The sequence below is a fragment of the Astatotilapia calliptera genome, chromosome 15 (assembly GCF_900246225.1).
Source record: "Astatotilapia calliptera chromosome 15, fAstCal1.2, whole genome shotgun sequence".
NCBI lineage: Eukaryota > Metazoa > Chordata > Actinopteri > Cichliformes > Cichlidae > Astatotilapia > Astatotilapia calliptera.
In genome coordinates this window covers 20385009-20408902 of record NC_039316.1, presented here as the reverse complement: position 1 = coordinate 20408902, position 23894 = coordinate 20385009, and the positions used below count along the sequence as shown (strand labels likewise).

General features: G+C 43.0%; 2 protein-coding genes across 2 annotated transcripts; both read left to right on the top strand.

The window, feature by feature from the left end:
* The first annotated feature begins 898 nt into the window (after positions 1-898).
* Positions 899-9448, top strand: LOC113037582 (uncharacterized). Its single transcript, XM_026194819.1, has 5 exons — positions 899-1402; positions 1505-1548; positions 1959-2122; positions 2529-2714; positions 9438-9448. Exons 1-5 carry the CDS (start codon positions 914-916, stop codon positions 9446-9448), a joined length of 894 nt encoding a protein of 297 aa, XP_026050604.1. The 5' UTR covers positions 899-913.
* Positions 9449-16331: 6883 nt separating this feature from the next.
* On the top strand, positions 16332-23592 carry LOC113007070 (salivary glue protein Sgs-3-like). Its single transcript, XM_026143432.1, has 7 exons — positions 16332-16385; positions 18980-19027; positions 22233-22718; positions 22808-22897; positions 22989-23017; positions 23137-23184; positions 23342-23592. The coding sequence occupies exons 1-7, from the start codon at positions 16370-16372 to the stop codon at positions 23459-23461; spliced, it is 837 nt and encodes a 278-aa protein (XP_025999217.1). The 5' UTR covers positions 16332-16369; the 3' UTR covers positions 23462-23592.
* The last annotated feature ends 302 nt before the right edge of the window (positions 23593-23894 follow it).

The following is a 23894-nucleotide window of genomic DNA, read 5'->3' as shown; positions in this document are numbered from 1 at the left end:
ACGGTGCTCGAACTGGTGTTTTAAAGAATGGAGAACACAAACTTTGTCCAAAAACCTCTCATAGTTAGCTGTTTTTTTTTTGTAAAAAGATAACAATATTAGCCTTGCAGTTATAGGGCATATATTGTATCACTCTTGGCTGGAAGCAGTGCTTAAACACTGGAAAAAACACCAACTGTCATGGTCCTGGGCCATGTTGGCCCAGTGTTCTTAGTTTTCTTGTATGTTTGTATTTTGTTCCTTGCTTAGGCCATGTTTTCTGAGTTGCCCTGTTGTGTTGTTCCCTAAGTGTTTTCCCTTCATGGCTTTTACCCCCTGTGTGCCCCTCTGTGTATCTGTGAGCCCTCGTCTCTCCTTATGTTTTATTCCATGTTTCCCTTGCCCATTATGTCTAAGTTCTCCCCGTGCTCTCTCTTCCCCCTGTGTGCCCTCTGTGTATTTATGAGCCCTCGTCTCCCTTTGTGGTTGTTTCATGTTTCCCCAGCCCGTTATGTCTGTGTTTTCCCCGTGCTCTCTCTCCTCCTGTCTGAACCTCTGTGCACTTCCTGTTTACTTTGTGACTCTCACGCCCGTACATGTCATGTTCAGTTCACCCCGCCCTGTCTCGTTATGATTATCAGTGTCACCTGTGTTCCCCGTGTGTTCCCACTTTCCTCGTTAACCCTCTGTGTATTTCTGTCTGCGTCTCCCTCTGTTCAGCGTGACGTCGTCCCTCATGCTGCGTGGATTTCCCTGTGTCTCTCTCTCCGAGTGTTAGTTTACTTTTCCCAGTTTAGTTTTGTATTTCCTATGTTCTGCCTCTTCAGCAATAAAGCTGCCTTTTGAGTTCATCCCCGTTTGTGTGAGTTTTGCATTTTGGGTCCTCCTCCTGCCTGCCACACAGCCGAGCCGTGACAGTACGACGTCACCAGACATGGACCCAGCAGGCTCCTCCCGGGAAAGCGATTTGGCCCGCATCTTCAGCCTGTGGGAGCGAGTTTCCCACGCCTCGGACATTAAAGCCATGTCCATTGGGATAAACGCCATCGAGGCTATTCTCAAGGGGAATCCCCATCTGCACGAGCTCTCAGGATTTTCGGGCCTACTGTCCAATCTGCAGAAAGCCAAGGAGACAGTACAAATTCGCGAGCTCGTCATACCGCAACAGCGACCGCCACAATCGGGAAACGTTTCCACGCTGCTGCCACTGGACTCCTCTCCATCCACCCTCCACTCTGACTGTCACTCACCCGCTGCCTTTCTCGCAGCAATGTGGTCGGAGGATGAGGAGCCGGCCGTGATCTCTCCGTCGTTGCCGGTTTCCTCCATCACCGCACCTCCGGCTTCCCGAAGAAAACGGCATTCACGCCGCCGACGCGCCACCCCACAGCCGGACATTCGGCCTTCTAATTCACCTGCTGTGGTGAGTGAGAACTCTGTGTCTTTTCCAGACATTATGACTGTTCATTCAGGGGCTGTGTTTTGTGTGGCGGAAGTCAATGCGAGCTGCTTATCGCCTGTGCAGCTACCAGAAGCTCAGTCGGCTCCCTCGCTGCTACTTCCAGCTCGGTCAGCTCCCTCGCAGCCCTTCACAGCTCAGTCAGCTCCCTCGCAGCCCTTCACAGCTCAGTCAGCTCCCTCGCAGCCCTTCACAGCTCAGTCAGCTCCCTCGCAGCCCTTCACAGCTCAGTCAGCTCCCTCGCAGCCCTTCACAGCTCAGTCAGCTCCCTCGCAGCCCTTCACAGCTCGGTCAGCTCCCTCGCAGCCCTTCACAGCTCAGTCAGCTCCCTCGCAGCCCTTCACAGCTCAGTCAGCTCCCTCGCAGCCCTTCACAGCTCAGTCAGCTCCCTCGCAGCCCTTCACAGCTCAGTTAGCTCCCTCGCAGCCCTTCACAGCTCAGTTAGCTCCCTCGCAGCCCTTCACAGCTCAGTTAGCTCCCTCGCAGCCACCCTCAGTTCAGTCTCCTGTGTCCCCGCTAGCTCAGCCATTAACTCCACCACACGCTCCATTTTCACCTCTACCATCGCTTCAGTCATCAGTTCGGTCTGCCACTCAGTCGCCCTTAGTTCCGTCATCCACACTACCACCTGTTTCCCTTCCACCACCACCATCACTACACCCAGCCATTCAGGCTGCTACTCAGGTAGACATTCAACCCATAGCCCTGCCGTTAATATGCTCTGTAGCTGAGCCACTAGCCGCCCGACCCGCAGCCACTTCAGCCACTCCTCCACCCGTCACACCTCCACTACAACCATCACTGCAGTCTCTAGCGCAGTCTCCCGCAGCTCTGCCTTCCCCAGTGCAGTCTCCAGTGTCCCCAGTGCAGTCTCCAGTGTCCCCAGTGCAGTCTCCAGTGTCCCCAGTGCAGCCTCCTTTAGCACAGTCACCCACTCAACCACCAGCACCACAACCGTCACTACCTCTAGTTCGTTCCCCTGTGAAGTCATTAACTCCACTACCTACTCCACTCTCACCACCACCGTTACTACAGACAGCAGCTCAGGTCCCCGTGTGTCCAGCAGCTCAGGTCCCCGTGTGTCCAGCAGCTCAGGTCCCACCTGAACCTTTGGCCCAGTTCCCCGTAGCAGTGCGGTTTTCTAGCCAGCTTAACGTTGAGCCCGGGGTCCCAATTCTCTCTGGCTCTACATCAGCTCTTGCTGGAAGCTCGGATGAGCTCATCCAGGACTCCGCGGCCCCCACGCCGCCATCTACCTCGTCCGCTGGGGGTTCCAGTGAGCCCGGCCAGCACCTCCTCGTCTCCGCTGGAGGGCCCGAGGGGCCCGTTCAGCCACCTGTCTCCGCTGGAGGGCCCGAGGGGCCCGTTCAGCCACCTGTCTCCGCTGGAGGGCCCGAGGGGCCCGTTCAGCCTCCTGTCTCCGCTGGAGGGTCCGAGGGGCCCGTTCAGCCTCACGCCGCATCAGCTGGAGGGCCCGTTCAGCCTGTCCAGCCGCCATCTGCGACCGCCTCGTCGTCGCCTGGTCCGGCTGCATCCGCCTGTGCTTCTGCTACGCCTGGTCCGGCCTCAGCCTCTGCAGCTCCGTCTGGTCCGGCCTCCGAGTCTTCGTCCTCGTCTGGTCCGGCCTCCGAGTCTTCGTCCTCGTCTGGTCCGGCCTCCGAGTCTTCGTCCTCGTCTGGTCCTGTGCCCGGTCCTGCCTCGACTGGTCCTGTGCCCACCAGGCCATGGCCAGCACGCCTGGGACTGGAGGGCCGCCGCCGCCTTCCGCGCGGTCGGCCTCCTGAACTGCTCCGTCGTCTCCTTCGGCGCCGCCGCCGCCTTCCGCGCGGTCGGCCTCCTGAACTGCTCCGTCGTCTCCTTCGGTGCCGCCGCCGCCTTCCGCGCGGTCGGCCTCCTGAACTGCTCCGTCGTCTCCTTCGGCGCCGCCGCCGCCTTCCGCGCGGTCGGCCTCCTGAACTGCTCCGTCGTCTCCTTCGCCGCCGCCGTTGCCTTGCGCGCGGCCGGCCTCCTGAACTGTTTCCACGTCTCCGCCGTTGCCTTGCGCGCGGCCGGCCTCCTGAACTGCTTCCACGTCTCCGCCGTTGCCTTGCGCGCGGCCGGCCTCCTGAACTGCTTCCACGTCTCCGCCGTTGCCTTGCGCGCGGCCGGCCTCCTGAACTGCTTCCACGTCTCCGCCGTTGCCTTCCGCACGGTCGGCCCCCTGAACTGCTCTGTGTTTGGGTTGTTTTCTTGGGCTCCGGTGTTTGCTGTGCTCTTCTTTTGTTTTCTGTTCCGAGCCCTCCGTCCTGGGCCCCCGCCGCCCGCCCTGGGTTGTTTTCTGTTTGGTTTTGTTTTTCTGTGTTTGGGCTGTCTGGAGCCAGCCCTTGAGGGGGGGGTACTGTCATGGTCCTGGGCCATGTTGGCCCAGTGTTCTTAGTTTTCTTGTATGTTTGTATTTTGTTCCTTGCTTAGGCCATGTTTTCTGAGTTGCCCTGTTGTGTTGTTCCCTAAGTGTTTTCCCTTCATGGCTTTTACCCCCTGTGTGCCCCTCTGTGTATCTGTGAGCCCTCGTCTCTCCTTATGTTTTATTCCATGTTTCCCTTGCCCATTATGTCTAAGTTCTCCCCGTGCTCTCTCTTCCCCCTGTGTGCCCTCTATGTATTTATGAGCCCTCGTCTCCCTTTGTGGTTGTTTCATGTTTCCCCAGCCCGTTATGTCTGTGTTTTTCCCCGTGCTCTCTCTCCTCCTGTCTGAACCTCTGTGCACTTCCTGTTTACTTTGTGACTCTCACGCCCGTACATGTCATGTTCAGTTCACCCCGCCCTGTCTCGTTATGATTATCAGTGTCACCTGTGTTCCCCGTGTGTTCCCACTTTCCTCATTAACCCTCTGTGTATTTCTGTCTGCGTCTCCCTCTGTTCAGCGTGACGTCGTCCCTCATGCTGCGTGGATTTCCCTGTGTCTCTCTCTCCGAGTGTTAGTTTACTTTTCCCAGTTTAGTTTTGTATTTCCTATGTTCTGCCTCTTCAGCAATAAAGCTGCCTTTTGAGTTCATCCCCGTTTGTGTGAGTTTTGCATTTTGGGTCCTCCTCCTGCCTGCCACACAGCCGAGCCGTGACACCAACTTTGTCCAAAAACCTCTCATGTTTAGCTGTTTCCCACTTTTTCTTTGGTCATTTTAGCCTTTTTGGCCAGGGTGAAGGGAGTATCTGCCATCAAACAAGAAGACAGCCGCATGTAACTATGACGGTGTTTGCTAGTTCACCTTACCTTATTAATGTAATAACGTGGTTAGCCTACTCAACGTAAATTACACACGAACAACATTAAGCTACTCACCAGAGAAGAACGGCTGCTGCTGCCATCATCATCCGTCATCAATTCTGCTACACTGGCAGGGCTGGGGGCCAGGACTCTCGTCTTCGGGTTCTTGGGGGATGTTGCTAACACCGGGTCGATAACAGGCACCACACCCGCAGTAGATGTGCCGGTGTGAGGTCTCGCAGCAAGCTATCAAATATGGTGCATTTCTCGGCTTTTAAAAAAACGCCATGTGTCGCCAGGTGTTTCACCAGATTCGAGATGTTACCTCCTTTGCACAGTATCACCTTAAAGCACTTGTTGCAGGCTGCTGAGTTTGCATCTTTTGCTGTGAAGTACAGCCAGACTTTTGACCACTTCGCCTTGGGGATTTTTTTTTTTATCTGTAGGTCTGCTCTAAAAGAACGTACGTACCTGGGCCCGCCTACTATCCTTGCAAAGGTAAAATGATTGGCTAGAATCCAAAGTGTGTGACAACTCTGGTTACTACCGTTAATGCCATAATGGCACCGGATACCGGTACCCATCCCTAATGGCAGGTGGAGGTTTGTGAGAGGAGGAATGCTAAGCTGGGTCTGGGTGAGTGAAGAAAAGGTGCAAGAAAAGGTTTTAACACAGTATTGCTTTCAGGAAATTTCTAGCTGAATATCATTGATATTATGCATGAACCTCTTCTTTTCTTTCTTCCTATTCTTTTAACATGGCAAATTTAGTGTATTTTTCAGACCCGTAACCTATCAAAAACCTATAAAGGTATTACATTTCTCTCTCTCTCTCTCTCTCTCTCTCTCTCTCTCTCTCTCTCTCTCTCTCTCTCTCTCTCTCTCTCTCTCTCTCTCTCTCTCTCTCTCTCCTTATTTATTTATTTTTTCTCAGCAGTTCCATCTCAGCCATCCAGTTCCAGCTTCTCTGTTAGAGCTGGAGATGGAGTTACTTTGCCTGAGATAGATAAGAATTCAATTACCAACGTAAATTTGGTACGGTTCAGAAAGAAGCTGGATCTAAATCAGACACACTGAGTGTTACAGCACACTGTTCTCTGGTTATAAAGGTCACATCAGAGGATCATGGTCCTTACACCATGATTCAGATCAGGACAATCAGTTACAGACTCTCAGGTGGATGTTCTTAACATTGAGTTCATGGTCTGTCTGTATCATGGTGTTCCAGTCAAAGAAACATATTTACACAGAGATCAGTAATGTGTTTTGATATTACTGATGGTATTTATCTTTAAATAGGGTGAGTTTAATGCATATTTCAAGCAAACAAAAACTTTCAAATACAAATTTAAAAGACATATATGGCTGAAATTTATTTTCTCAAGCTGTCCTATTATCATTTTACTATCTCTTTAAAATAGCGATTAAAATTTGGTGTGTATATTTGTGATATCTAATGTCTCGTCACTCGTATATTTTTTCTTTATGTGTGTATTTGTTGAGCTTCTATCATCTGACATATTTCAAGTAGACATAACAAATGTGAAGAAGTGACCTGGTCTGTGTGGGTAACTGCACTTGACTGGTTTCGATCCTATTTAACTGATAGAAGTTTTTCGGTCAGGTCCGGTAGCTCTTTATCCACATCCACGCACCTTACATGTGGGGTCCCCCCCAAGGATCTATCTGTGGCCCAGTACTCTTTTCACTTTGCATGCTCCCATTAGGCTTTATTTTCAGGAAACATGAAATCTCATTTCATTGTTATGCCAATGTCTATCAAACCTACTTTCCTCTTAAAAAGAATTCTAAAGACTCTCTAAAAATGTTCTGCTAGACTGCCTTGTTGATATTAAATCGTCGTTTGCATTACATTTTTTGAATGTAAACGATCAAAAAACTGAGATTGTACTATTTGGACCTTCTGACCCTCGTTTTTCTCTTAACGGTGACCTAGGCTCTGGAAAAGTCCAGAACTCCCATTTCAAAAAAATCTGATTGTGTCCTTCATCTTTTTTCATTTAAGACACAAAGAAACTCTGTTGTAAAAGCCAGCTTCTTCCAGTTCAGGGCTCTTGCAAAAACTAAGAACATTTTTATCATTTGCTAACTTCGAGAAAGTGATACGTGCATTTATTTAATCCAGGGTTGAGTACTGTAATAGTCTTCATTTTGGTATCAGCCAGGCTCTGATCTCTCATCTTCAGTTTGTTCAGATGCTGCAGCCCAACTCTTAACAGGCAGTCGTAAGCATGACCATATTTAGAATTTATGGTTCAGGGGTGACAGAAGCGGTCTGCTGGTAATCTAATGATGGCAAATGTACCTACAGAGAGTTCTGCTGCCAGTGGAGGCAGTCTGCCAGGGATACCAATGGTCTGTGGGGTACTCTTGTTTGTGCTGTTGTTGATCCATCACCCTATTGTTGAAGAAGAGTGAAGCTATAACACACAAAGAGCTGAAGTGAAAACCAGTGTTCAAAATAATGAAAAGTGTGCTCTGCCACCACTGTCTGCATTTTTCATGCTCCATGCTTTCTTTTTTGGGCCTTTCTGATTCTTAGCTAATTCTGCTATTGGATTGTGCAAATTCTAAGACATAACAACCACAACTGAATTGACTAATGAAAAAAAAAAGAGTGATAAAAAAAAATTTCATATAGGGCAATGCTTGTGTGACCAAGTGGTCGGCGGAGTTATAAAAGAAATAGTAATAACATGACAACGCCACCAAGAGGAATTTCACCTCCAGGAAATATATATATTTAAGAAAAATAAATAAAAGAGGCCGCACATATTCAAGGATGCACACCGAGGCAGGTTGGCTCCAATATTAATACAGTTTTATTTATAGTTAAAATAAAGAATAAAATTAATACATTAATGTAGCATCGTAGTTGACAGTGTCCTAAAAGTGCAATAAAACAATCATGGAACTTGGACTAACCAGCAGCCGTGGACCCAAAACAAAATCACACAAAAAGAAAATCACTACAGCTGGCACCCAGTGTTGTGCAAAAGGAAGTGTGAAAATGACCCACCACCTGAGGTCCCTGGACCACTGGCACGTCCTCTGTTCACTGAAATAAAACACAGAACAACACGTTAAAAGAATAAAAGGACGCTGAGCATCAGGCTCGCTACATATCATCTTTAATAGCTTTAATAAAAGAAATCACACACACACACACACACACACACACACACGCCTTACATCCCACGAGTCAAACCACAGCTTGGGTTGGTGGTAACTGTCCAGGCCTCCGCTTCCGCCGTTTTTTTCGGCAAAATTATCCACACCACCGCCGCGCTATGAAATCTGGGATATGTTGGGCCATGAAGGCTACACCGACCCATCCTTAAAATTCAGAGAAATTAAGGACGCATTTGGGGGCCACATTTCAAGCAGCCTTTGAATTGGGACAGCCTTCGTCGTGTCGCTGTGACGTAATCGGCCTTAAAATGCGGCCTTCAAGGCCGCAGACCCTGAATTGGGATACAGCCTAAATCCGGTCATTGGTACTTTCTGGCTTGTGTAGTTACTAGGTAACAAAACCTCAACACTGCCCCTAGCGTCCTGGAGCACTTCCGTTGTGTTTTGGAATTTGCAAGTGTTTTGGAGTTTGCATGTGTTTTGGAGTTTAAAAAAAGTTTAAAGTTCCCAACACGACACTTGGGCAGAGGATCGCTCTAGCCCGATCACGGAGGCGTGGGGACAAGCAGCAATCCAGAATAAAATAGAATAAAACCAGGTGGACCAAAGAAAGGTAAGCCCACTTAATAAAAACAGTTCCAGGAAAATAAAAGATGACACAAGACAAGACAGCAGCTGCACTGAGGAGGAGCCCTCAAACAGCAACTAGGCAGGCGTCTCGATTCTCCAATTAAGGTTGGGCGATTTGCCACGGAGAGGTGAAGGCAGCAATCAAACCCCCTGGACTGGAGGCGCTATACTGCACTGGTGGAGATAACTCTAGCACCTCTCTCCGCAACGCTGGAGTAAAACAGAAGCTGCCGCGCTGTAGCTGTCACATGATCTGCTCAATTATGATGCCAGGTCTCTCTTGGAAATGAGATTTTTAATCTCAATGAGATTTTTTACCTGGATAAATAAAGGATTAATAATTGCTGATCAATCCGTAGCGGTGTGCCAGCATTACTGCTGCTTTTCGCGAAAGGCATGGGAGGAATAAACCAGGAGAAGACCGGCTTCACTTTATACGGACTGATGCCCCCCTGCAATCAATATGCAGGTGGGTTCCCAATTAACCTAGTTGCGAATGCAGGAGAGAGCGAGGGCGGGAGAGCGAGCGAGGGAGAGAGAGAAAAAGAAATACGAGTAGCCCATCCGGCTACACTTGTGTCTAATGCACATGGGTTTCCATATAGTAAGAAGTGGCATGAATCAAACCCGACATCAGGCAGAAACGTACAAAGTTCTGCTGCTCTTGTCATTACGTTCTTATGAAAGATCGCTTACTCAGTTCTCGGGAAAATTACATCACGTCTCACACAATTAAAATAGCTTATCTATGTTTTTCTCTGATGATGAAGCACATCCTGGAAACATCAAACAAAAATATTGCCCCCAAAAAACATCATCTAAACAACAGAGGACACCCCCCCCCCCCCCCCCACCACCACCAAGAAGTTGATTTAATACAGTTTCAAACAATAGCCATAGAGACCATGGGTTACATTTCAAAGCAGGAACACAATCTTTATAACGGCATAAAACCGTCGTTTATGTATCTGCAGCTGGTAAGTGAAGATGAGGTAATCAGGATAATATATTATGGCATTAGTACTCAGGATAAGCGTGGGTGGAGACAAAAACACACAACAACATTTAACATGACGGCAAATGTCGGTCAAGATTCGATATTATTCAAATGACGCAGATACTACGCACAAGCCTTATAACGGATGTGAACAGATAATTTGCGCCTTATAAGTTTCACCACAATAGACAAGAGAAAGAGTAGGCAATCAGAATCAGAATCAGAATACTTTATTAATCCCGAAGGAAATTAGGGTTACAGCAGGCAGCACGCTAATGGCGCATGCGCACTTACAAAGGAACCTTCTGACCAACTTTACACAAACATCACATTGGGGAGACATGTCAGAAAGGTAGGCTGATAGGAAAAAAACAACGAAAATACATAACATGAGGTAAGAGGAGGAGAAAAAAAACTCCACTCAGACTGAGCTCCTAGTGGGAGAACAGTTTGATAACAGAAAAAACACCTCAGCACAAAATGACTATCAATACACCATAGAAACACAAGACAAGCAACAGGGGTGGGTAAAGGGTAAGAGAGAGCCGGTGTAGACAGCGCATCCGGTCCTGCAGCATGTCTGCGCTGGTCCAGTCGACTGCCATCTTCCCCGGTAGGGCACAAGCATGGAAGGCGTTTGGAAAGGGAGGGGGGATCAGTGTGTGCATATCAGTGTATGTGTGTGTGTGTGTGTGTGTGTGTGTGTGTCCAGAGTTCAGCTGAGACAGTGTCCTTCGCTCCGCCAGGCTAAGTAAACAGTCTTCCAGCCAACCCAGGTGGCCTTGCATGGAATGGGGGGAACAGTCTAAACACAGTCGTTTTTAGGGTGTTTTGTTCAGCTCCAGCCTTGAGACCGCAGCTGGTGCCGAAGGGGTCTCCGCATGAAGTGATGATGGTTTTTACTTTAGTGCGAACAACTCTTATGAATTTCAAAGCTGTTCTAACAGTCCAACACTGGTCTCTCAATCTCCTGTTGGAGAGCCGCGAGCTGATGTTATCCAAACTTACGTTCTGTGATGTTTTCATTCTTTTTGCTCAAAGAGCAGGTTCTGAGAACTCACGACCGCAGTGCACTTCCCCAAGATGTGATCGAATTTGCGTTCAAAGGTGTTATTCGAGCTAGCCCCTCCAGATGTAATCCAGTTTTTCACTTAGAGGTCTTGTTCTGAGTATTCACGGCAGCCGTGCGTTCTCCAAGATCTTCTGTGCGACCGCCTTCGTCAAGAGCAAGAGCAGTGTGTGTGTGTGTGTGTGCAACATTGGCATTTGTTTACTGAGATCCAAGGCAGGCCAAACCTCTGTGTTACAACCTTCAGAAATTCCTGCTGTATCGATACAAAAGACACACATTCACAATATATGGGTACACAAGTCTGTTTTATTTCAAAGTGTTTCAAACTTTACAGCATTGGCAGACCCAGTGTCCATCATCCCTGCATTTGGCACAGGTGAATTTGTGACATGTTGCACAGGTAAACATGCCACTTCTAAGCACTGAAGTCGAGAATATCTCTCGCTTTGCAGTATTTTTTGCAAGTTGAGGAAGTTCACACCGGACTTTATTCACGTGCCCAGTAATGTTGTTTTGCGCTGAAGTAGTCTGTGCGACAGTGACAGTGAAGTAAAGAAATTGTCCGTTGTGACGTTTCTCCCATCATCCAAAAACGGCTCCATCAGTTTCATGACCACGTTCTCTGCCAGCCTCTCTCCCTTCTGACGACTGGCGTCCTTTCCCAAGTAAGGATATGCGTTGCAGACATATTTGGTCTCCAAATCCGTGGCCATCCAGAACTTGATTCCAAATCTCTCTGGCTTGGTTGCGATATACTGTGTGAATGGACAAGGAACCTTGGTAGGGAACCTCTGTTTATCTATGGTCATATGTTCTCCTGGAGTGAAACTCTTAGCACAGTTCTTGTTGAAGCATGTCCAGATGTCGGAGATCGCCGCAAATTTGTCTGTTTTCAGCTGTTTCAGAACATTTTGCTCTACATATTTGAGTTGTTTGCCATGCTTGGTAAGTCATTTTTTCAAAGATTGTTTCAATTATTATTATTAGCTTTTACTTCTGTGGCTCTTTGGAGTTTAGACAAAGCTATGTGAAAGGCATTAGCCATATTGCTCGCTGATAGCATAATATTCTGTTTTAGCTAGGTGGAAGGTATTGTTTGTGGGCAAATACTACAGTCCTGAAAAAAAGCTTACATGTGAATTTTCAGTCAAATTTTTGGTCAACTTAAATACACCTAAAACAATGTCTAGAATGTGAAATGTTGGTATAATGGTGCTACTTGAAGCCTGAAAACGATCTCCCATAAAAAAAGGAGCAAACAGCAGTAGCAGATGTCCTGACTGGGTTCTACGTTAGCATCTAGATCCCTCCAGAGTTTTGTGCACACGGTTTAGGTAAAAATGAAAAAGGTTGAGGTTTTAAATTTAGTTCAGTATTACCTGTTGTCTGTGTCCTTGTCTTTTGGGAAAATACTTTACACAAGTAATGGCTCAAAAATTATTCCTTTTTTTTTTTACTATGATTATTTGTGATTATTTGTGCAATTAATTAGTGTCAACTAATTTTTAATCAATTTTTAATCAATCTCCACCAGTGTTGGTCAAGTTACTTGAAAAAAGTAATCAGTAACTAATTACTGATTACTTCCCCAAAAAAGTAATCCCGTTACTTTACTGATTACTTATTTTCAAAAGTAATTAATTACTTAGTTACTTTTTAAAAACACGATTTACAACCTGATAGAGGTGATAAAGAGATAGATCTTTCAGCCCAATTCTACTTTTTCTGCATAATCCATCATACAAAATGTAATCAAATGGAAAAGTCTCTTTTTTTAACTTGTTTTATCAGTTTTAATCTTTTAACTTTATGCATCAAGTAAAAATTAAACTATAGGCAACATTCTCTGACTTGAATAAATTAGTTTAACATTTAAACCTATTTTCTACACATTCCAGCACATAAAATAAAATATTTTTTGTGTTTACACTCAGTCTTTCAAGTAGATGCAAGTAAAACACAGCAGAAAATAAATAAAGTCAAAGACTCAGCGGTCCTGTTGCTCTATTTTCACCTGTAAAGCAGGACTGCGGTAGGCGGAGGTTTACCCTGGTGCAGGTGTGCCGTGGTCAATGGAAGAATCCGCGAGTTTCTCTGTGAATTTCCCATTACGTCATAGCGCACTCGGTACTTGCTTGGAAGTTTAGGGGTTTTTTTCGCTGTAAAAAGAAGTTTTCTTCCCACGCACAACGGACGCTAATGTTTTTGTCACTTTTTATGGAATCAAACTCAAAGTAAGGTCAGTACTTCCACGCTTTAAACGCTGCACGCTCATACTCTCTCCCGCACTCGATATGTGATCCATTGTTGATCTGCACACAGCTGTTGTCACTAACGGCGCACTCGCTTACGTCACTGTCGTGAGACATTCTCGCAAAAAATCACAGTTTTAGTAACGCAGTAACGCAGCGTTCCTACGGGAAAGTAACGGTAATCTAATTACCGTTTTTGCAATAGTAATCCCTTACTTTACTCGTTACTTGAAAAAAGTAATCAGATTACAGTAACGCGTTACTCTCTGATCTCCACACAGAATATGCTGTGAATATGAAGATGGAATATGGGGGACAGCAGAAGTGCGTTGAAGTTCCACAAAGTGATGAATGAAGGACATGCATATTGTATTGAAGAAATAAGTGATGAGAATGCTGTTATTTGCATTTACCAGCTCATCTATGTCAAACAAAATTCTAATGAAAGTGAGAACATGTACACTGTTACATCTTTCAGAAAATGTTTTGAAATTGTGGTGCACAGTTCAGAATAAATGTTTTTCAAAAACCATTGCATCTTTTTAATAACTGTTTATTTCCAAAGGAATTTCTAGAAGTTCAGAACAGTAAAATTTCCACCTTTTAGAATTAATTAGAAGATAACTCTTATGTAGTTAAACTAAAATACTCTTTGAGAGTTAATATATAAACTCTTACCACCTAGTTAGCATTAGTAAATGTTAAATTATCAACTCCAGATAGATTTGGTGTTTAACACTAAATCAGAGTTAACGTACCAACTCTCCAAAAAGAGTTAAATTAACACTCTCTGGACCCATATAGACACTTTAATAGTGTTGAAATCTAATCTGACAGTGTTAATTTGGACATGCTGGATTTGCTGTGCAGTGACAAACCTTAGCAGACTCTGTGGGTCCAGCTTGCACAGTGAAGCACGAGCGATTTGCTACTGCACTGGGCATTCCAATGTCCTCCTCATCCACACAGTGCCATCTTTTGCCGTGTGGCTCAAACAGGGCTTTCCAGTACCACGGTGCCTCTTCCGTGGAATCATGTTGGGTTCTTGTTCCGTCTCCTTTTCAGATTCTTCTGAGGAGGTATCAGTGGCCTGCTGGACAAATGAAACCTCTCCTCCATCAAAATCTGCTTTGTCCATTTCCTGAAGCCAGGCCAAAGCCTGTTGCACAGAGAGGTTCTTCCTGCGTGGCAGTGATACGGAGGCCATCCTGATGTGCGTTCTCAGAAATGTGAACAAGAAATGATTCTTCCGCCTGGTCGGTCTGCTTTTATGCACAGTACTGTGCTGTAGTCAAGCAATGCCTCTTCCTCACATACACAGTGACAATGGAACAATGGAAGATCTGTGCTGAGAGTCAAGGAAGGTGTGAATGTGTGTCTTTTATATTTGCAGATCAGTCAATGTGTGGGATATTTTGTATAGATACGGCAGGCATTTCTGAAAGTTGTAACACAGAGGTTTGGCCTGACTTGGATCTGAGCAACTCTGAGTGAGCAAATGCAAATGTGCCAGGCCTCAAGGATAATGGGTGGTTTGCACAACAAAAGCTGGAGGAGAAATGAGCTGACGACCTGTGAAAATCTCAGCAGGGGTGATTAACACCTCGGGACTTGCACCAGAAAATAAAAAAGCCAGTAATTCTAGGAGGTGTTGGGTTGAGGGAAGTTACGCAAATTTGCACAGGTTTAGTAAATCTAGTGCTAGAGGCCGTTGGGCCTGTCAATCAGATCATGAGAGAGAGTCTGTAGGATAGCATGCGTGTGGTTGGCTGAGAGTGTTTGGGGGGTGGGTGTTAGAGAGTGTGCCTTTGGTCTATGCAGGGAAAAGGATCATGAAAAGGTGAAGAGAGAGTGACTTGTTTGTTTTGTTTTGATTCTGGAGAGAGCGTTTTCCCTGTTGTTTTGGCATTGGCTACGGTCCGCAGTTGACTGTGTTACTGTTCTTAATAAACAGCCAGTAAACGGAATACCTAATACCATCTTCTGTTGGAGGGACACTACAATATTAGTTAAAATAAAGCTGGTAACATCAGTAAAATCCATTAGTGTGAAAAACATATAGGCATAGTATATGTGGGTACAGTATATGCTAAAAATAGCTTTATTCAGCGTGTTGCAAGGTAGTCTGTGGACAACATGATGGCATCACAGTGTATAATTTAGACAGGGATGCTAAGAGGCCTTGGTGTACCTGCAAAGTTTGTCTCTCAGCTCCCAGTTGTGCACCAGAGTTAGTGGACAAAGAAACAAACACACATCACAGATGCTGTGAATTATAGGAAGGTGTATTATACTGACCGACTGGCCTCAAATGTCCATGAATGAGTCATGTGGCTTTTGTTAGAGACTAAAACTACAGGCCTGCTGCTCTTCTACCTACATTCTCACCATCCTCTGAATCGACCTTAGTTAATCTAACCAGTGCACACAAAAACACACCCAAACTTACTCTTGGAACTGATAATATCAGTTTTCAATAATTAGAAATAGTCATTTCTAATTATTGTCTTGACGCAGCTGTTTACTGTTATGCTATTTAAAACAAAACAAAACATACTATTCCAAGTTTCCAAAGAGGGGGATTGTGTTTGTCATGGTCCCTGCCACACAGCCAGTTCATGACAGTGTTTGAGTTTCTCATGCAAGTTAAAACTAACATCAGTGTGTTCACACCTCATGATTATTTTGTCCATTTGTGGGTAACACCTCCAGAGCTCTGCTGTTGTTTTGACCAAATTCATAACGAAAGACCTCCCACGCAAAAATTATTTGAGGATAACCGGTGTCATATGACTAAAAATTGTTCTTTCCCAGCTGCTAAACAAGTAAAATGTTTACAACCTGGACATAAAGATGGGCTCAACTGTTCAATTTCCACCTGTTTATGTCTACTGTTAACATGAATTCTGCTGTCTAATAAACACAGAATAAATAATATACGTTTTATTTAAAAGCACATTTCACACTGCATTATATAACGTACGTGGATTAGTGGGCTTTAGGATAAATTGCACGAGGCTATCATTTAACTGTGTATGTTTCTGCTGCACAAAGAATAACCAAAAAATTTCTAATATCATACATCCATTTTTAGGGTCTGGAGATAAGAAAATTATACAAATAATAATCATGACCAGAAGACAAAAATAGCTGGAGTGTTTATGGTAATAATGACCTCATTATTGGTCACAGTTGCTTTTAAAGATGGCTGTGGACAGGAAGTGTACTCTGGCTTCAGTAGAGACAAAACTACAGCATCTGCACATTTACACAAATAGAATAACAACACACATTAGTTAGCTCTGATAGTGTCACTTTGGTTAAAAAAAAAAGGGATAAACATCACTCTTTTTTTTCTTTTTTTCCTTTACATATGCCTAATGGTCTAATATGATCCGCCCACACACAAAAAACCCCAGTGAAGTCATGCTTTGGTGGAACATACTTATGTCTACATTTATATCTATGACACTCGAGTATGTGCCATTTCAGAGTCAAGAGTGAGAGAACGGGAGACAAGAAAAGACAGAATAAAGCACAATGGCTGGATTAAAACTGGCTAACATTTATGTGTTTGTGATACTAATGCTGCCATTAGCAGGTAAGGAAACATTTAACATATCTTTAAAAAAAAATATGAGTCTGTATTTTTTTTTAGTTCAAATTTTGCAGTAGTGACAAGATTTCTATGTACCACTATCCTAGTGATGCCACTTTTTTCAAAAAACAGATCTTCAACAGACTTAATCAGACAGACTGTTTTTTAGTCAAAAAGAATCTCACAGCTGAGTGTTTTGGTCTTTGCGCCTCAGTCAATTCAGATCAGAAGAAGCAGTTATGCATCTGTCTGTATTAACAGCGGGTATGTCCTTCGAAACTGTTTGCACATTGAATGGTCTGAAACGTTACAGTAATAAGACAGCATCACGATAAGGAAATTTAAAGCTAAGTCTACAGCAGGGGTGTCAAACATAAGAACTGACCCACCACAGACTGTCCCACTGTATGGCTTTGGAAAATGTAAAGGAAGGCATACAGAAGGCATTTTGGACTTTTAACTGTATTTTCGTAAGTTCTGCGTCTTTTCATACTGATAAAGACCTTTCCCCATTGCCATTTATACTACACTGAATAAATAAGACATAGTTGAACAATGAAATGACAGAAAGTTTCCATTTTTCACAATCTACTATAGAAATTTCTGTGAAGTCTGACGATGAGCTAACAAAACTTTTTCCTTTAATTTTATATTATTTCTTAAACCTTAAGCTCAAAGAGTCATGCTGACAGCCCTCTTTCATTTACAATAGCAGCATTACTTTATCATGTGGAAAAACAGGTGTATTGTTATATATATTAAATATATATCAGTGTTTAAATGTGTTAAACTTCTTTACACTTACACAAAGGCTACAGTGGTCCTTTGTTTATCGTGGGAGTTATGTTCTAAAAATAACCCGCGATAGGGGAAATCCACAAAGTAGCCAACTTTTACTTTTACAGTTATTATAGATGTTTTAAGGCTGTAAAACCCCTAACTACACACTTCATACACTTTTCTCAGACAGGCATGAACATTTTCACGTTTCTCTCTTGTTTAAACACTCTCAAAGTTCAAACCTTCGTAGAAAAATACATCCAGTATTATAGAATGAAACCAAAGATCAAAGCCTGTTTTCAGGTCCAGAACATGGGAATAGAGCAGCTGCGAGAGAATTCAACATTAATGAATCAATGGTACAGAAATAGACGAAGCAAGAAGAACGAGTTGAGTAAAGTTTGACTTATATCACTGCTTATGTCACGCCTTATAACCCGATGTGTCTTATGGTCTGAAAAATACGGTAACTTTTAGCTTCCTTTAGCATGTCCAGAAGTCCAACTTATTGTGTGATGGTTAGCATCTTCCTCTGCCTTTTGGGTGCTACCGCAGGTGTCTTTGACAGTGCAAAACATTTTGTCGACATTGTTGTGTTTGTTGGGGAGGAAACTTACAAACATACAGTACAGCACTTCAGTCTCACTGCCAGCGATCAAAGATTTATGTAAATTTGACAAGCTGAATGCATTCTGTGCTGGACAGGAGACACGGCATGGAGGATGCTCTACAGATAATGGTCTACAGCCGATCAGGACGCAGAACACAATGCGATGTAAAAAAAAAAAAAAAAAAGCATGCAAAATTGCACCAAAAAAATCCGCGAAATAGCGAGGCCGCAAAAGGTGAAGTGAGGGACCACTGTAATTTCACTGGTCTGGTCCACTTAAGATCAAAGTGGGCTGTATGTGGTCCACCATTTCAAATGAGTTTGACATCGTTGGTCTCCAGAGTAAAAGTACAGAAACTTTTACAGGTAGTGATGTGAGACAGGAATCGAATACCAGGTTTTATATGCCAGAACTTCTAATCTAATGAAGAATGAAGACAAAAGTTTTACGTTTGTATGTTTTTTATTTGTTTGTTTTGCTTTGCTTTTCTCTTTTCCTCAGCAGCAGGAACTCACCCCTACCTGTCTGTTAGGATTGGAAATGAAATCACGTTGGCTTGTCAAAACAGAGAAGACTTTAATAAAAGCTGTAACAGTACTACCTGGCTATTTGGTGCTTCCCGAAGTTTCATAACAGTGCCACTGTTTGAACATGGGAAGATTCACAATGACGCCAGATCTAAGTCAGGCAGACTGAGTGTCACAGAAAACTGTTCTCTGGTTATAAAGAACATCACATCACTGGATGACGGTCGTTATAACTGCAGACAGTTCATATCAGGAAAACAAGTTTCAAACTTTATGGTTTTTCTGTCTGTTTTTAACAGTGAGTATTTCTATCATAATATTTTTGCCTTAAACTGTTTCAAACATTACAATAATTATAATTAGAGGAAGGTCATTAACTCTAAAGTGACTGATAAAGTCTACTTTTGGCTTCTCTCGTATTCACAAAAGGTCACCGCAGGAGACAATTCGTATTTGATTTGGCAGATTTAAAGCCAGATGATCTCGAACTACCAATCTTTCACTTATTAAGCAAAAACTCAGAGGAGAATCTAATTCATTGTTCTAAATTATGCTTTACCTATAGTGCTGTATGTTTTTGTCATGATAACTTTCTTCTTCTGTCTTCTTCAAACTTATTAAATAATCATTTTAATTAAAGTACCCAGAATGAACTTTGTTTTTCTTTCTTTTTTATCAGCAGCAGGAATCCCACCATCCAATTTCACCAACAACGTGAGACATGAAGGTGAAGTGCCTTTGTTTTGTGCAAGTAGTGCAGCATTACTATTGCTTATCTATGAGCAGAAATTCAGAGCTGTAGGAAGGGCCTTGAAATTGAGGGTGATAAAGTGAGTGTGTGTGTGTGTGTGTATGTGTGTGTCAGTCACAAACACAGGTGAGCAAATTATGAAACCATAAAAGAAGAAAAAACATTTAAAAGTATACCAGTCTTCCAACTACAAGGTTTCTCAAGACACAACAGTGAAAATATAGAATAAATCTATTTGTGCATAGCTGACAAGAAAACTTTAAAGTTTATATAGTTAAGTTTAAATAAGTTTATATAGTTCACTAAATTGAAAATTAAAAAACTGAAACTAAATGTAAAAAACATTAAAGGGAACTAACTAAAAATGTTTTAAAAAGTGTGCAAAATGTCTTGCAGGACATTTAGCTGGGAATATGTATTGGCTGATAGGTCATTTTGAAAAAAACAAAAAACAACCCCCCCCCCCCCAAATCAAAACAGCTAAATCACATATTTTAGAGAAAAAATAAGAATAGTAGTTTTATGTAAAGAGTTTAAATACCTTTATAAATTTTGCATTTGGCAGGGGGTCCTTGATGTCTGCCTTTTGCATTTCCCATTTCCTATAAATATCACTTGCACTGTCAAAATGCAGCAGACTTTAATGCTAAATGTAACAGTAAAACCTGGACCTTTGTTGGTTGAGTAAGTAATACATCAGCGACACTGTCACTGGATCAAATCACTGGATGACAGTGATTACCGCTGCAGGGAGTTTTTATCAGGAAAACAAGTTTCAGACTCTGGGGCTCTCCTGTCTGTTTCTAACAGTTAGTGTTTCTATAGTGATGTGTGAACCTTCAAACATTACAGTAATTATGATTAGAGTGAGGAAGTTAAGTGTAAAGCCACTGATAAAGGTTACTTTTGACACTCCTTGTGTCACTACAGGGGTCACCACAGCTGGTAGCTCAACATATTTGATTTGGCAGATTTTAATACCAGATTCCACCCTGATGCAACCCCCTCTGATCTCCAACCAAAGATCTTTCCCTTTTTATGCAAATGTCTAAACCACACTGATACAATTATGTTGTTATTACTCACAAGAATAGACTTTTTTTTTTTTTAATTAAGAGCCTTAAAACAGGAGACAGAAAATGAGATTGAAGAATATTTGTTTAAATTTTCAGTTTTGGACCCTGATGCTTGACCTATGATACTGTATGTGTTTATCGTTATGCATACAATGTCTTTTTTTTTCAAGCATGAACATTTCCAAATTTGAATCTAAACTTCTGCTCACTTTTGTGAGCAAAATGTGAACAGTTGATACATACATAAATATTAGGGGTGCAACGATATTCGTATCGATATTGAACCGTTCGATACAGTGCTTTCGGTTCAGTACGCATATGTATCGAACAATACAACATTTGTAATTTATTTTATCAATTTTCCTTCTGACGATGCTGTCTGTGTTGAGCGCTCAGTGAATCTGCGTTCGACTACTCCGCCTAGGCTGCACTGTCCAGCGCAGATCCACTGAGCGCTCAACACAGACAGCATCGTCAGAAGGAAGAGGGCAGGGCACCTCCCCCACCCTCATTCAGATCTGGCGTTTGGAATTATTTTGGTTTTCATGTGACGTATGACCCTGAAGGTAAGCGAGTCATGGACTAAAGTAAAACAGTATGTTGGATGTGCCACGCAATGCTCAATTACATGGGTGGGAGCTAGTGTGTTAGCGCAGTTAGCTCGTTAACGTGTTGGCCGTCTAGCCCCATGCACGGAGCGATCGGCGGTAGCTCGTTAACGGAGATTTGCCGTGTTGTGGCATTAAGGTCATTTCAACGAGATTAACCTGAAAGCACTAGTGGGAACACAACGAATATGACTGCACATTTACGCCAACATCATCCTAGTGCAAAGACAAGTGGAAGCAGACAAAAAAAAGCAAGCATGCTACTAACTTTAGCCGAGTCATTTAGACAGCTGTTAGCACATGATTCTCCTTATGCTGCTGAGAATATAGCCCAGAAGAAGCGGATAGTATAGCTTTTATTTTGGAAAGAGCCATTTCTCTGCAATAAACTCTCTTTTCCAAAGATGAGTGATTCCTCAATCAGATACAGGGCTTGCAATATCGCTAGCCCGACGTCCCGGAGCTAGCGATTTTTTCAGTCGGGCTACCAAAATCTATCTCTTCCCTGCCCGTCGGGCTATTGTAGGAAAAATATATGTCAATGCTTTTGCATTCTTTCAGAAATGTAGCTGGGTAATTATGTCATTGGCATCGGTGAGCCACTGTCAATATGTGACATATTGAAGTCGCGTTTGAATTTGCGCTTGTTTTTTTGCTTTCACTTTGCAATCGTGCGAACTGTGTATAGAGAGCGACAGCACTGATCTGTGAGTGATGATAATTTGTGCACCAATTCCTCTGACATCGTCTTATTAATCGTTAGCTTACTATGCAAACATGACAAGTGAAATCTCCCGCAGCAAGCTTAAACATGTGAGAGGTTGATCGCGCAGAGAATCGCTGAGCTTATGTGAGTGCGTGTGTAAAAGCATTTCAGTTCTGCTGAGCCAAATAAGACAGGTCAGGGTGAAGAAGTGACAGCCAAAGAAAAGCTTACCACAAAACGGAGAAGTTATGACAAATCAGACTATAAGGCAAAAAGAAAGTGCAGCTTTATGGTTTCATGGACAAAAGAATTTCTGTGGCTGCAATATGATGAGCTAAATAACCAGGGCTGCACATAAGTGGTCCGCAGGTGCGCATTCGCTGTCAAAATAAAAAACACGCACAAGGGTTAGGGTTAAATTTAAAAACTGTACTTTTGAGTTAAAATATATATTTATAATTTTAATAAATGACAAATTAAAAATGCATGAACATTTTTTGTATCGAAAAAATATCGAACCGTGACACCAAAGTATCGAACCGAACCGAACCGTGAATTTTGTGTATCGTTGCACCCCTAATAAATATGTATGTATCAAATATATTTATACATAAATATGTATAAAGTTATGGTGCAGAGATATATGTGTGAGTACACACACACACACACACACACACACACACACACACACACACAAGCAGTTTTGTCTGGTTTAATCATATCTGCATATTCCTAGATTGTAAAACTAAATATCAGATATTTTATTTTTCTGGTATTCTTGACATCTTTAGAAAAGGACTCAGCAAGCACAAGAACAACAGCATCATCAACAACTACAGCAAAACCCAAATCAGAAGGATCTATATCAAGCGCAACAACTACTCAAGCACCCACAACAGCAGTTGTAACAACATCACCCTCAACAACAGTCATCAACAGTAAAACAACTATAACAACAACCAAAACTAAATCACCCATGACAACAACCTTTACTAAATCAGTTACAACAACAACCACAGTTGTTGAATCCCTGATGACAAAAAATACAACTACATCGATTGTAATAAGAACCAAAGCTATATCCCTGGGGACAATAAGAATAACTACATCAAATACAACAGTGACCACAATTAAATCACCTACGAAAACAACCACATTTAATTCAACTACAACAATAACCTCAACTAAATCACACACGACAAGAAACACGACAGAATCAACTACAGCAACAACTACAATTAAATCGGCTCGAGCAGCTCAAGAATGCCCAAATGCAGGTCAGTACAGTTTTTCAAATCCTGCCAACATACTGAGCTCTGGTTCATAATAATGTCATGTTTCATTGTTTCACTTATGAACTTTACAGTTCAGTCCAACATCATTCTGATCGTTGTAGCCGGTGGGTTTGCTGTACTGTTTATAATGATTGCTATCGTCATATGGAAAATAAGTAAACGTAAGAATGGTATATTTACAATTTATAAACAAAAATGTTTTTACAAGTCAGTCAGTATTGAACTGAAATGTGTCCTTTTCTATGTTTTTAGTGAAAAAATCACCGACAAGTGGCAACATTGTGAGTTTTCAAATTAAATAATCAGGGTTTTAAAGAATAATGACAACTTTTGTGAATTCTTTTATTTTCTCTATCCATCATTTTCAGTAATAAACTTAAACTAAACTATGTTTGTCCAGGAAATGACCACAGACAACTGCCATGTACCAGGAACCAGTCAAGAAAGGGTGAGATTATGCACCAGTGCAAATTCACGCTTGTTTCATATTTACAAGTACAAGACTGAGTACAAGTATTTTTTACTCGGGTGACAGAGCACATGTATTTTTTTCTCTAAGTGTGTTTAAGTGTTTATTTGTTACGTTTCTTACTCTTATCTCACAGGCTCACAGTAAACGTCAGGAAGGTGATGTGGCGACCAACAGGAGAGTCAGAGTTTCCTACGCCTCTTCTGCAGCTTCCAGTGATAGCAGCAGCATCTACGCCACCATGAAAAGAATCTAATGGTCCAGAATTCGAATGAGAAAACTAGCAAATGAAACTTTTCATTTGTTTAACTACATTAAGAGAGATTTTCTGCATATCTGCTATGTTTTTTACATCAGCAGTCTCCAACCTTTTTTGCGCCATGGACCGGTTTATGCCCGACAATATTTTCACGGACCAGCCTTTAAGGTGTCGCAGATAAATACAACAAAATAAAACTAGTACCGGTACCGAAAAAAAGAAAATGTATTCATAAACTATACATTTCACACCTGAGCCTCAACTCTCGCGGCTCGGTACCAAACGACTCACGGACCGGTACCGGTCCGAGGCCCGTGGGTTGGGGACTGCTGTTTATATATTCCAGATATTTTAACCCCTGTTTTTTCAGTGTTTTTTTCCTATCTTACATTACATAAATACCATACATACATATCGTTTGATAATCAGT